The sequence below is a fragment of the Thecamonas trahens genome, assembly GCF_000142905.1.
Source record: "Thecamonas trahens ATCC 50062 unplaced genomic scaffold supercont1.27, whole genome shotgun sequence".
Taxonomy (NCBI): domain Eukaryota; order Apusomonadida; family Apusomonadidae; genus Thecamonas; species Thecamonas trahens.
In genome coordinates this window covers 135,392-147,924 of record NW_013657653.1, presented here as the reverse complement: position 1 = coordinate 147,924, position 12,533 = coordinate 135,392, and the positions used below count along the sequence as shown (strand labels likewise).

Below are 12,533 nucleotides of genomic sequence, written 5' to 3'. Positions count from 1 at the left end.
ATGGTGTCGATGAATTCGACAGTGTCGACGGTGTCGATGGTTATGGTGGCGGCAGGTGGCGGGTTAGACAGGAGGGTCGATGGCAGAGACATGGTCCTCGAGGAGGTCAAGGACGGTGGCATCGGAAGAGGACCACGAGGTGAGGCTGATCCTGTGGGCAAGGACGGGGCCGATGACGATCTGGATGTCGGCAGGGGTAACAAAGAGGCGATCCTTGAGGAGGGCAGAGACGCGGGCGGCCATGGAGAGGGCAGGTACGGCGCGGGCAGTGATGCCCTCGGCCACGCACGGGTCCTGGCGGAGGGCGTAGACAAGCGCCTTCATGTAGGCGAGGACATCTGGATGGAGGTAGACCCGGGCCAGCTCCATCCGCATCTCGACCAGGTCACCGGCAGTGTATGGGAAGGAGCGAGCCTTGGCCGACGGGTACGGGCACTCGATGCGGGCCGAGGCACCGAGCGAGACCCGGGTGAGAAAGTAGTCGCGCAACGGCGAGGTGACGTGCCCGGCATCAGCGCCGGTGCAGACTGCCACCATGACAAAGTTGGCCGGGAGGGTGTACACCGTGCCGCCGAGCGAGAAGCGGCCGTACGAGAGCGTCTTGAGAAGGGCACGCTGGACAGACTTATGGGTCATGTCCAGCCCAACCACCATCCACACCGGCGCCACGCGACGCAGCTCATCGGTAGCCATCAGCGGCGGGAAATAGCCGCCAGCCGGTGAGGTCGGCGCCGACGACAGCGCTGATGCCTTGCCGCCTGTCCCAGGCGACGACGATGCCGGCAGCTGCAAGCCTGACGTAACAACCGGCAGAGAGGCCGGCGCAGCCACATCCGGCGGCACCTCGCCAGCATCCTTCCCATGGCTCACCAGCAGCGAGTCGAGCAGCGATGCAGGCGTTGTTGCCTGCGACAGCGTCGTTGTTGCCAGTGCGCCCAGTGGGGTCGGGACGAGCGTGCGGACAAGCTGCAAACAGGAAAGAAGCAAGTGAGTGAGTGAGTGCGTTCAGAAGGTTGAGATGGGGGCGCGGGGGGCGGGGGGGGGGGGGGGGGAGGGGGGCCGGGAAGGGGGGGCGTACGTTGCGGAGGGCGGTGAGGGCAGGCGAGTCAGCATGCGGTGCGTCGACCACCAGGTGCGTGCCCGACACCACCGAGGTGATGAGGCCGTGGAGCACCTCGCGTGGCGCGCTCATCCCGCTTACCTCAGCGAGGAGGCTCGGCAACTGTCCAGCGAGGCTTGTGGACATGAGGGAGTAAGGTGGGGCGCGAGGGGGAGGAGGAGGAGGAGAGTAGAGCCGGCAGGGTGGGGCTGGGGCTGAGGGCGCGTAGCCGTGGGGCGGCGGCGATCCGACGGGAGAGGCGGAGAAGCTGTGTAACAAGATCGTTTGGTTGCGCATGGAGTGAGGGTGAGCTCCGCCCATCAACGCGGTGTCCTTGATGTTGAGCGAGGGCTTGTGCGGGTCTTGGTGGAGATCTACTAGCTGGTACTGCGTGCCGTGCGAGTGCGTGAGGCCGACGGGCGGCCGGGAGGCGACGGGCAGCAGGTGGCAGGCAACCAGGTCTTGATGAATGTGATGATTTATGGAGAAGAAAAGAGGATTGGTTGGAATCGTGGTATCGATTGAAGAAAAAGGTTGTTAGGACCTTGCTGGGTGCCCGGTGATGCGGACCTCAACCCCACGACTGGACCCCGTCCTGTCGTCCTGCTACATTCCCCGTCGCGGGAAAGCGTAGAAAGAGCGACAGTGGGACGCAGTCGCGAAGATGCTCTCGATTGCTGCAGCACGTGTGCCATGCATTGTCGCTCTTTGCGTTTGTCAAGCTGTGCAGCACGCTCCCGCCCTCAACGTGTGCCGGCTCAGTGTCGGCGCTATCACTTGTTGTCAGTGATAGCGCCGGCACTGAGCCGGCACCGTCGAGGGCGGGAGCCTGCTGCACAGCTCTACAAACGCAGAGAGCGACAATGTCGAGCATGTGCAGATGCAACTCAAGCAGAGGAGCCTGGGCGTTGGTGCGAGGAGTGGTCGGATGAAACGTCGAGCAACATAGTTGCTGAACTCATTCTGACGTACTCGCGTCTTGGGGGTGCGGACTTTCGGTCTTGGCGCGCTTCCGTGTCAGGTTGCCCTTGTCGTGCACGATCTTGTCGTAGATCCAGGGGTACTGCTCGTTGACGCGCTGGCCGGGCACATGGCTCCGGTTCTTACGCTTCGGCGGCTTGCGCCTTGGCGGAGAGGTGGGTGTTGGGTCAAGGAGCACGGTGCAGTGAAGGAGGAAAAGTGCAAGGACAAAGTCGATGTAGTCGTCGAACGACAAATAGTTGGGGTCCGACTCACAGGAGTTCCAGAGTATGGAGCCCAACGAGCCCTTTGATGTGCCCCAGTAAGAGCCTTTGCCCTCCAGAATCAAGCCGTGTTTCTTGGCAATGGTGTCGGCCTTCTATCCGAAGGGGGACCACTCTTCACCGGATGGCCTTGCTTCGCTCTTCAGCGCCTCCCATCGTTCCAGGAGACGTTGCGGAGTGAGACCTTTGATGCTGGCAAGTTTGCAGAAGAAAAACTTGTTGCGGCTTTGAAACTTGTAGCGGACCTTATCCTGCTCGTTGGAATCGAGCTCCTTGACGCCGTTGATAAAGACCTCGAACAGCTTGTCGCCTCTCTCCTTCAACTTGTCCTCTTGCCAACACGCCTGCAGATTTGAGAGTATCACGGGCGCCATGATCGTGCGTTCCACACTGCTGGCGTTCGAGCTTTGGTCGCTCGAAAGCGACCACTCTCCAGGCGTGGGAGGAGAATGGCTCGACTCTAGCGAGATAGGGTGTTGGAGAAACTTGTCGATATCGGACGAAGTCAACAGGTCAGCGAAGTCAAGCTCTGGCAAGGGCGAACCCGATGTCGGCGTGTCCGACTCGTCAGCAGGTGGACTGCTGGCCGAAAAGGTGAACGGACCCATTAAAAAATCATCCGAAAAGGTCGACGGCGACAGATCCGACATGAGCGGGGAGGGGGGATCCAGGTGGTCGAGAGGCACCTCCAAATCCAAGCTCCATGGCCGCAGCTCCTCAGAAGAACACTCTGGAGGGCTTTGGCAGCTCATGGTACCCGGTGTCTTGTAGAGTGAGGTGTGGGGAAAGTGGACTGTGAGGGGTGCGGCGGGTGCGGTGAGAGACTGACTATTCGCTCAGCTACGATCTGCCCTCGGTTTCTCCTGGTCGGCACGTGCTGACAGGTAGGCCGGCGGGTGGGCGGGCGGGCGGGCGGGTGATAGGCAAGCCGGCGTTACCGACATCAGGGCACAGCAGGATCTTGTGTTGACGAGGACTTCGGCGCGGGGCGACATGATTCGCAAACATGGCTTTCATGGGTCTCGTCCAGTCCTCCCGCTTGGGGGACCGCCCAAGCGCGTCGGGGAAGCGACCCGCTACGCTGGGAAACACATGTGCACTCGGTCCTCGCCGGCCGCCGACAAGATCTGGATCATCAGCATTTCCCTCCCACCAGCTGCCACCGGGTGCATCAGCGCTAAGAAAGACATCGACAGACGAACCGGCTATTGGCGACCAGCATGAGTCTCACCGCTTTCGCGCGCGCAGCTACACACCAACGGCGCGCGAGAGGGTGTCGGCGAAGCATGGTGCGCGTGGCCGTGGTGGGGCGATCCGATGGCGCATGCGCGCGGGGGGGAGCTACACGTAGAGATCAACCACCACCACAGGGTGGGCGATGTCGTACGAGGCGTTGGAGAACATGGTGCATCCCGAGGGAGCGAGCCGGACGCCGACGACATCGTGGACATGGCCGTAGAGGTGGAGCTTGGGCTTGATCTTGGCGACGCGGGCAGCGAGGGCGTGGGAGCCCCAGTGCCGCTTGCCGGCATGGCTCTTGCCACAGACCTCGCAGTCGCGCCCGCCAGTCCCGCCGACAAACGCGGTATCCATGATGTTGAACGGGGCATGTGCATGACGAGAACGTCGGTCTTCTTGGGTATCTTCTTGCAGGCCTTGGCCAAGCCAGCTTCATTGGTGCCAAAGGCGTACGAGCGCGAGGCGTGGGTCCACGGCAAGCCGTAAAACTTGATGCCTTCGATCTTGGCGCCCGAGTCCTGCAGGTAGACTACGTCCGGCATCAGCGCCTGGATGTCGTCGGCAGTCATGCGCGAGAGCGCAATCTCGTGATTGCCGCACACCACCACCCGGTGGGCAGCCGGCGCCGCCGCCAGCCACTCGTTGAAGCTCGCAAGCACCTGCGGAAGCTCGTCAGGAGTGAGGCGGGTGCTAAAGTCGCCCGAGTGGACAAGCACATCGCACGGGGGGACGACAATCTCCGGGTGCTTCAGGTGGGTGTCCGAGACATGGACCAACCGGATCCGCCGGGCTTTGCCCTTGGCTAGCGCCTTGGCCGAGCACACCCGAAGCGACGGTGCGTGGATGATCCGCGGCGCTCGGCCCATCATCTGGTCAAGAGTGAGGGTGTAGAGCGCCGCCGCCGGCAGCGCAGTCTCCCATCCGCCGTCTGGAGCATCGCTCTCGCCCTCGCCTTGAGCCCACGGCACGGCTATTCTGCTCTCTTCGACAAAGATCATGCCCTTGGACGCCTCCATCGCCGCTGCTCCGGCCTCGGCCAGTTGCGCCTCCAGCCGCTCGCGGCGGGTAGGTGTGGCGGCGACAGGCGGCGTCGGCGGGTCTGCGGAGGATGGTGGGGGTGGGGGTGGGGGTGGGGGTGGTGGGGGGGGCTGGGAGGAGGCGGAGGATGAGGACGAAGACGATGAGGAGGAAGAGAACATGGCAGGGCGTCCCGGAGTGAAGCAGATGCAAGTGCGTTTGTGTGATAGGCGGGCGAGAGGAAGGAATGCGGGCGATTGAGAGAATGCATTTAGGTTGTTGATTAGAAAATGAAAGAGAGAGGGGGGGGGGAGGGGGGGGGGGGTCGAGACGCGTGACTTGCCCTTCTACGGGTTGCTGACAAAGTGTTCGTCGATGTGACGTGACAGAGAGGAAATGTGGCATTGATGCGTGGCGTGGAGATCGCGGCGCGGCAGTCTGCTCGATCTCGCCAAGGCCTTGGCCTGGAGTCGAGAGGCTTCTGCCATTGCGATGCTCGCTTGCTCTTGCTCGTGTCCACAGGTTATCTTGTGCTGCACAGTCGGGAACAAAGTGTCTTGAATTCAGCGCGGTGCTGACATCGCGTTCTGCGACGTGGGGGACGCGAGGCTCCTGGTGGATTGCGCGGCGAGAAGCTCAGGTGCACCATGATGGTCACAGGGCTCGCTTGCGTTGCATGTCCAGAGAAGGTCCGGTCTTCCACAGTCATGAACGGCGATGTTCTGACTTGGGATCATACGTCTTGACAGCCGTGAGGTAGCAGGAGATATCCAGCTTCTACGGCGTAAGCGACTTGTGTCGCTTGGGTGGTGGTGCGTCGGGGCTGGGCGTGGACGCTGCGCGCTTTCCGTACAGCTTGCGCCACACCTTGCAGATGTACCACGGGAGGTACTTTTTCACATGACCAACGCGGGCGTTGTGACCCTTCGTTGTGGACTTGAGAGAGTTCGTCTTCAGCGTGAGCATGACGATAGCGGCCGCGAACTTGAGAAGTTGCGTGGACGCGTCAGGACTGACCAGCAGGCCGCGCAGGTACGAGTTCTCCACGCGGCACTGGCAGCCAGGCCAACACCCAGACCAATCTTTGCTCCAGCTGCTTCTGAGGGTCAAGACCAGCGAGTGGCACCAGTGCTCCATTGGCCTGTGATACTCGTCCTTCTTGCACAAATCGCAATCTGACGCGTCCTCCTCCTTTTCCACAGAGGCCAAGATCTTGTCCAGCACCTCCACGGTGATAGCGGTGCTCCCGACGTCGACGGATTTCTGGAGGATCGGCATAACCTTGACCTTCAGCATGGCATTGCGGGGAAAGCCACTACATCGAATCGGCAAAGAAACTCCTGCCATACCTTCTCGCCAGAGCCCAGAACTCGTGCATCATCATCATCCGAGGAACCACATGCGCTGGCCCCACGCTCCTCCGCCGATACGTTGGGTGGGCTGCAGGGGGTGAGCGTGACCGAAGCGACCGGGCTCCCAGTCGACGTCGGCGGGGGTCTCGAGTTCGGGGAGGGCGTCGCCAATCCCAGCGACAAGGTATCCTTCGCCGACGAGGCGAACGGAGTAGCTGGCCGTGCCAACACCGTGTCCGCGACAGGCGTCGCTGACGAGCAGTGCAAGGGCGTCAGCAAGTGGGGCGAGCCCGCGCCTCCGGCGGGTGAGCCAGGACCGCTGTCAACCTCGTCATCCTCCGAAGGCATGGGCGAAATGGAGACTGGGCGTGGTACAATAGCCTCGTCAACCAAACTCATTGACAATAATTCCGGCAGCAGGGCTGGCAAGCCTTCGAACACTTCTGCCGAGTCCGAAGAGTCCATGGCGGGCACAGGTATGCAAGAGGAGATAGCTACTGGTAGTACACGAAGAACCCCTCTAGACTGGTTGTCGGAGAGAGGTCTGTCTTGTCTACCACCTTTACCTCTGCCCGCCACGGTCGGCTTTTTGACGGCAACAGCGTTGTTCGATGGAAGCCGTCCTCCATCGCCTCCAAGAAAACACTTCTGCTCTCAGTCATCCTGGGCCGTTCACCAGCATCGCTACAAGATCATCAATGTCCATCGCCAGCAAACTGCGATCGACTACCAGACGTAGCGGCAACACTGCAAGCTGACCGTTATCCGGCTGCATTGACCACCCGGTCAGCAACCAGCTTGCAGTATTGCTGCTTCGTCTAATGAGCTCTCCTCCCACCTGTTCGCCGTCACTGGCGCGAGTTCCATGGGCTTGACCCGCCTGAGTCGGTCGAGTACGGCGTGCCCGGAGTGCGGAGCGGCGACTCGCGGCCAGACGCACCTTGCTCCATCTTCAGATATACCATCTCAGTGTCGTCGACAACAACGCCTGCGTTCTTGGCCATCGCGGCAGTGAGAAACCGTGCCATCTTGCCAAAGCCTGCGCCGCGGTCGCGCTCCTTCCACACCGGCAGCTGGCCGAGCGAGGCAATTTCGACGGCGGTGGCCGGCGTAGTATACCCACCACGCTCGAGATAGCTGATGATAGCCTCCAGCGTCGGTGCCTGCCGCGCCTCGCGCGGCGAACGCGCGATGACGTTGACCTGAACCCGCTCCATCCTCGGCGTCGATGGCCGCTCGCCGGCGTTCATCATCCACGGCGAGGAAGACGGGGCGTACAACAGGCTCGGTCTTGACTGCTGATCAACGGCGTACTTCGAGGTCGAGAGCCCGACTCGGGCACCCTCGCCGATCTGCCAGTACTCGCCCGTTGCCAGCACGTCGGTGAGCATGAGCCGAAAATACGCTTTCGAGTAGACGGCGCCCGGCAAGTCCTGCGACATCCGTTCCTTGACGCACTCGCCCAGCCGCGCAAGCAAGACCACGCCCGACGCGTCGGCCTCGCGCTCCATCAACTCAGCCACCAGTTTGATGTGGTCCCGCCTCTGCGCCTCAGTGGTCGCAGATTCGAGCTGGCTCATCCCGTCCGAGCTCACAAAGTACGCTTCGCTTCCGCTGCTTGTCCGCTGCACCCACCCCAGCTCAAGCGCATCCTTCAGCAGCCGCCGGAACATCTTGGATGTGTAGCCCTCCGGGCACCACTGCTTGAGCCCGGAACCCATGGCTACCACTGATGCCACCCCGTCGCACCCCACCTCGCTCACCAGTTTGACAATGTGCCGCGCAGAGAGCACCGAGGCGTCAACCCTGCCTTTCTTGCGGCTTGGCCCAGGCTTGGGCACAGGCTGCTGCAGCAGCGCTTGGGTCCACTCGAGAACGAGCTCGACCTCGCGCCCCAGCGTCCGGAGATGCGCCACGAGCTCCGAGGCGAACCCGTCCTGCGAGGCAACCACAAAGGTGACCTCCAGTGGCAGCTGATAGTGCAGATGCACCGCTTGGCATGAGACCTCCACATCAGCCGCGTCCTTGGTCCGTCCCAGCGTCGGCACAATCCACATCCACGGCGAGGCCTCTGCCAGCCGCATCGCCTCCTCCATGTCGGGCTTGTTGAGATGCCCACGCATGATGCACACCACCAGAACCGTACCGGCCATCTGATACTTGTTGCCCACTCGTCCACTGCTCTCCACAATCTCGTCGAGCACAAAGGTCTGCTGATCGCCGTCGACAATCACAACCTGCTGCACCCCGTTGAGCGCACCCGACACCACCCGCCACAGCTCCCTCCACGCCTCGGCCGGATCCCGCAGCAGCGCCTCTGATCGTGCCACCACATCAGCCATCTTGAACTAACTGTCGCTCTCTATATTCCACACACCAGCTCACAACCTCTGATCGCCAGCACCCGTACTCGGTCGCTCGGTCGTAGCCTTGCTCTTCCACTCTCTCTCCGAGCCACCGACCACTACCAACACCACGCTTCTTGCTGTTTTCCCTCTTGAAGCCAACCAAGCCCTCAAGAAGACCACACGCGTAGAGTATCTCTTCTCTGCGTGGACAATAGCCTGGTCTTCGATGTCTGTCAAGCCCTACCTCGGCCGCGACAAGTCTTGCCCAACGCCGTCCGGACTCTGCCCTCAAACGCTCACCACATCCAAGGCAGAGATGGACGAGCCATCTACCCATCTACCCTCATCTGCACCACGCCTCGCACACATCGCCACACCAGTATACCTCCATCTCCCATCTACCCATGATACACCGTCAGTGCTCAATGGATGCTTGGTTCTGCTCCATCCCCCCCCTCCCCTCCCCTCCCCTCCCCCTCCTTCCCTCCCTTGGTTGAAGTCGTGAACCTATGCCATCCATCGATTATACTTTCAACAACAATCACATTCTCAACCATCGATTATCACTCGATCAATTAATCATGCACTCCACTCTGTCCGTTACCACTCAACTCGACTGGCTCTCTCCACCTCGTACCTCGCCACCATGCCGGGCTCATCCGGCTACTCCACAAGCACATACTTTGCCCCGCTTCATGGTTACGACCCACTCATTCACTCGCCCATGCCGCTGTTCCGCTACCGCACGCCACCTTCCGCTCCACCCATCCGCTCGCTCGCCCCGAACATGCCGTCGCCGTCGCCGCAGCCGCCGATGCAGCAGGCGGTGCCCAGCTACGTCGCACGCCCTCCCGCCGCCCACTCGACTACCCACAGCACGTCGTACTGTGGCGGTCGCCGCACCCTCCGCGCCTTGGTCATGGACGATCTCGAGTACCTCTCGTCAGACACGGTGCCCGATGGTGACGCCCCGCCGCCGCCGGTCTTCGCCCCGCCGCGCATCGACATGCTTGCCTCGACTCACACGTCAGCGCAAGCTGTCCAGGCCGATGCGCTTGTGTGGTCCGCTCGCGAGCGCCAAGGACGCTCTCGCTCTCGCTCCGCCTCGCGCTCCCGAGCGAGATCGGCCTCGCGCTCGCGCGCAAGGTCGGCCTCGCGCTCGCGCGCACGATCGCCCCCGCGCCAGCCGGACACTCATCGCCTGCCTCCCCGCGACGCACACATTCAGCAGCTTCTCCAGCACTCGCACACATCGGCATCGCTTCGTTCTGCCGATCTTGGACCGCCGGGCTATGACGCTATCGTCACTGTCGACCGCCAGCTCTCCGGCTCCCGTGCGCGCTCGCGCTCGCGCTCGCGTCCGCGTTCTCGCTCTCGCTCTCGCTCTCGCTCTCGCGCTCGCCCGCGCTCGCGCTCACGCTCGCGTCCGCAACCCAGGGTCTCGCAACGGCACTGGACTTGGCGCGACTCGCAGCCGAGCCCACCGCGCAATGCTGCTCTGACGCCGGCATGCAGCACCGTAGCTACCTCGCCACCGTCTCCGGTGTATGTGACTCGCCCTAGAAGGCGCTATCGGTAAAGAGTGTTCATGGTTTGGCTTACGACCTTCGGCTCTTCTGCTTGAGGCTGCTCCGCGGCTTTTGAGACGGGCGTCGTCCATGCCCGAATCTGCTGTTGTGGTCCTGCTCGCGCGCCGCGCGATTCTCTTCGATCTCAGTCTCAACGCGCTCCTTCACCTCGGCCAGCGCGGCGTGGAACGATGCGCGGGTCTCATTCAGCAGCGAGTGGTACATCGCCAGCTCGTCATCCTTCGAGTCGATCTGGGCTGCATACGTCTTCTTGAGCGCCTCGTTGGTGTCGAGCGCAAGCTGGAGCTTCACTCGCGAGTCCTCCAGCTCCTCCATGAGACGCGACGGGGCGGCTCGCGAGACCGCTTCGCCGCCAGTGCCTCCTTGGCCGACTGCAGCTGTGACGCCAGTGACGCCCGGACAGACTCGAGCTTGAGCGAGTGGTTGTGTGTCTCGTCCAACTGGTGCCGGAGCGAATCAATGTGGGCTGAGAGCTCGTCGTTCTCGTGCGCCAGCGCCTCCAGGTTCGTCTTCAGCTCGATCACATCCAGCAGCTCCGGGTGTGCCACGTACACCCCCGGCTTGTTCGCCTCGCGCGGCTTGCGACTCTCGTGACCTTGGCGTGTCTCGCCCGCCTCGCGGCTCTCGCGGCTCTCGCGCTCTGCCTTGTCGCCGCCCGGCGACGTGACAACCGAAGCCATGGCGGCGGCGCGCGCTGCGGCGCGGGCATCTGCAGCCTCGTCGCGCAGCTCGCGCAGCTCCTTGTCGGCCTGGCTGAGCGAGTGCGCCTGCTCGTCGATGGTGTGGTGGAGATCTTCGACTTCACGCTGCAGCTGGAGCACAATCTTCTCTTGGACATCGACTTGCTTGCGGGTCTCGCGCAGCGCGCCATCGAGCTGCTTGGCCTGCTTCTCAAGCTCGAGGTACTCGGGCATGGTGTGGACGTCGATCTTGGCCGGTCGCTTTGGTGGGCCCGAGAGCGGCCGCAGCCGGCGCGGGCCGCGCCCGTTGCGAGACGATGCTGCCGACGGCGGGACCTCGGTGAGGAACGGTGAGCGGCCGGTCGCCGACGCGCCGTACTTGCGCGGCTTGGCGTCCAGCGCCGCCTGGGTCGTCGACAATTTGGCTTGCAGCGCCTGGATGAGCTCGTCGTCGTTGGAGGTCTTGGAGAGGAGGACCTGGACCTTTTCGCGGAGCATCTTCATATCCTTCTCCAGCGCCGTTGTCCGCGACGCCTTGCCGCGGATCTTGAGCTTGAGCTCAGAGAGCTCTGTGTTCTGCATCTCGATGGTCCGCTCCAGCCGCATAATCTGGTCGACCTTGGACTCTTCCAACGCCCGGATGGTCGACGCATGCTTGTCGTCAAATGACGTCGCCGTCGGCACCCCAGTCTGGTCGAGGTAGTTGACTCCGGCTGCCAGTTGCTTCTTGAGCTTGCGGATCTTGTCCGAGAGCAGCGAGATGGTCTCGGCCCGCCCGCGCCACCCGGAGCCCTCCACAAGGACCTCCTCCAGCGGCACATTATCGCCCACTTCGCGGACCAACGCCCGCTGGGTCGCCTTGAGCTCGGTCTTGAGCTTCTCGATGACCAGTCGGTACTCGCGGTTGCGCGCCTGCGCCCGCGACAGCGACTTGGCCAGCTCGCGTCCGGCGCCGGTGTCCGGCCCAGGCGGCCCAGCGCCACCACTCCGACTGCTGCTCTTGCCGCTGCTCTTCTTGGCCGGCGACACTACAGTCTGTCCGCCAAGCAGCTGGCGGAACTCGGCAGCGCGCGCCGGCGGCAGATGCGCCACCGCAAACTCAAACCCGGGCTTAGTAGCATCGAGCTGGGTCTGCAATGTCGCTGACCGCGTCCGCTCTCGCTCCAGTGCAACCGTGAGCGAGCGCTTGGCCTTGGTCAGCTTAACGATCTTGGCGTCGCGCATGTCGTATGCGCCAGCGCCGGCTGCCGGCTCGGGCGCCCTCTCTGATGACTCGGGCTGGAACTTGCGCGCTGCCTTCTCCGCCAGATCCTCCACCTTGGCCCGGAGCCGAGCATTATCTCTCCTCAATGCATCAAGCTCAAGAACGTGCTCTGCATTCTGTTCCTCCAGCTCACGGACCTGGCCAAAGGCCGACCAATCAAAGGCCGGTTTGGCCGTTCCTCCGCCTCCTGTTGCAGCTCCGGCTCCATCCCCGACCTCGACCTCAGCCTCGACCTCACCACGACCACGACCACGACGACCATACGAGTCCCTTCCCCTATTTCCCCTGCTCCCCCTACTCCCTCTCCCTCCATACCGACCTCCATGTCCGTCTAGAGAATCCCCTTCATCCGACGAGTCCAGCGAGTCACCCGCCGGTGGTCCCGCCGCCGCAAACTCGGCGTCGTACTCGTCAAACTCATAGCCATACGAGCCGTCCATATGGCCCACAAACTCGCTCTACTCCCCACGACAATCAATGTCCTTCCTTTGTGCTGTCGACTCCCCAAGCCTCTCTCACGCCTCTCAAACACAGAGTCCCTGTCCCTGGTTTCCCTGCCCGCAAGAGACTGGTGTCCCACAACCTCACCCTCGCCCGCCACTACCCGTCGCCAACGGGCCTCTCCCCCCCCCCCCCCCCTTCCCCCATGATTAATCGTTCATTTTATGTGTGTTGTTGACTGCGACTGGCTGCTCGCCAAA

The 12,533-nt window shown here is 62.7% G+C and overlaps 7 protein-coding genes across 7 annotated transcripts; 1 reads left to right on the top strand and 6 right to left on the bottom strand.

The window, feature by feature from the left end:
- Positions 1-63: 63 nt before the first annotated feature.
- AMSG_05780 (methanol dehydrogenase regulatory protein) lies at positions 64-1,246 on the bottom strand (the record flags this gene model as incomplete). The annotated part of the gene is made up of 2 exons (XM_013901736.1): positions 64-966; positions 1,079-1,246. The coding sequence occupies 2 exons, from the start codon at positions 1,244-1,246 to the stop codon at positions 64-66; spliced, it is 1,071 nt and encodes a 356-aa protein (XP_013757190.1).
- An 811-nt stretch (positions 1,247-2,057) lies between these two features.
- AMSG_05779 (uncharacterized protein) lies at positions 2,058-3,079 on the bottom strand (the record flags this gene model as incomplete). Its single annotated transcript, XM_013901735.1, has 2 exons — positions 2,589-3,079; positions 2,058-2,438 (listed from the first exon to the last, which is right to left on the bottom strand). Exons 1-2 carry the CDS (start codon positions 2,991-2,993, stop codon positions 2,058-2,060), a joined length of 786 nt encoding a protein of 261 aa, XP_013757189.1. The 5' UTR covers positions 2,994-3,079.
- Positions 3,080-3,684: 605 nt separating this feature from the next.
- On the bottom strand, positions 3,685-4,598 carry AMSG_05778 (Ser/Thr protein phosphatase; the record flags this gene model as incomplete). Its single annotated transcript, XM_013901734.1, has 2 exons — positions 3,685-3,891; positions 3,963-4,598. 2 exons carry the CDS (start codon positions 4,596-4,598, stop codon positions 3,685-3,687), a joined length of 843 nt encoding a protein of 280 aa, XP_013757188.1.
- Positions 4,599-5,376: 778 nt separating this feature from the next.
- AMSG_05777 (uncharacterized protein) lies at positions 5,377-5,895 on the bottom strand (the record flags this gene model as incomplete). The annotated part of the gene is made up of 2 exons (XM_013901733.1): positions 5,377-5,652; positions 5,713-5,895. 2 exons carry the CDS (start codon positions 5,893-5,895, stop codon positions 5,377-5,379), a joined length of 459 nt encoding a protein of 152 aa, XP_013757187.1.
- A 604-nt stretch (positions 5,896-6,499) lies between these two features.
- Positions 6,500-8,553, bottom strand: AMSG_05776 (uncharacterized protein). The gene has a single exon (XM_013901732.1). The coding sequence runs from the start codon at positions 8,291-8,293 to the stop codon at positions 6,800-6,802; it is 1,494 nt and encodes a 497-aa protein (XP_013757186.1). The 5' UTR covers positions 8,294-8,553; the 3' UTR covers positions 6,500-6,799.
- Positions 8,554-8,907: 354 nt separating this feature from the next.
- Positions 8,908-9,862, top strand: AMSG_05775 (uncharacterized protein; the record flags this gene model as incomplete). Its single annotated transcript, XM_013901731.1, has 2 exons — positions 8,908-9,564; positions 9,621-9,862. The coding sequence occupies exons 1-2, from the start codon at positions 8,946-8,948 to the stop codon at positions 9,860-9,862; spliced, it is 861 nt and encodes a 286-aa protein (XP_013757185.1). The 5' UTR covers positions 8,908-8,945.
- A 35-nt stretch (positions 9,863-9,897) lies between these two features.
- On the bottom strand, positions 9,898-12,272 carry AMSG_05774 (uncharacterized protein; the record flags this gene model as incomplete). The annotated part of the gene is made up of 3 exons (XM_013901730.1): positions 9,898-10,173; positions 10,209-12,102; positions 12,187-12,272. 3 exons carry the CDS (start codon positions 12,270-12,272, stop codon positions 9,898-9,900), a joined length of 2,256 nt encoding a protein of 751 aa, XP_013757184.1.
- Between the last annotated feature and the right edge of the window lie 261 nt (positions 12,273-12,533).

Bases quoted from the DNA above. Each gene is read 5' to 3' on its own strand.
- AMSG_05776 (XM_013901732.1), bottom strand. From the start codon at position 8,293: ATGGCTGATGTGGTGGCACGATCAGAGGCGCTGCTGCGGGATCCGGCC.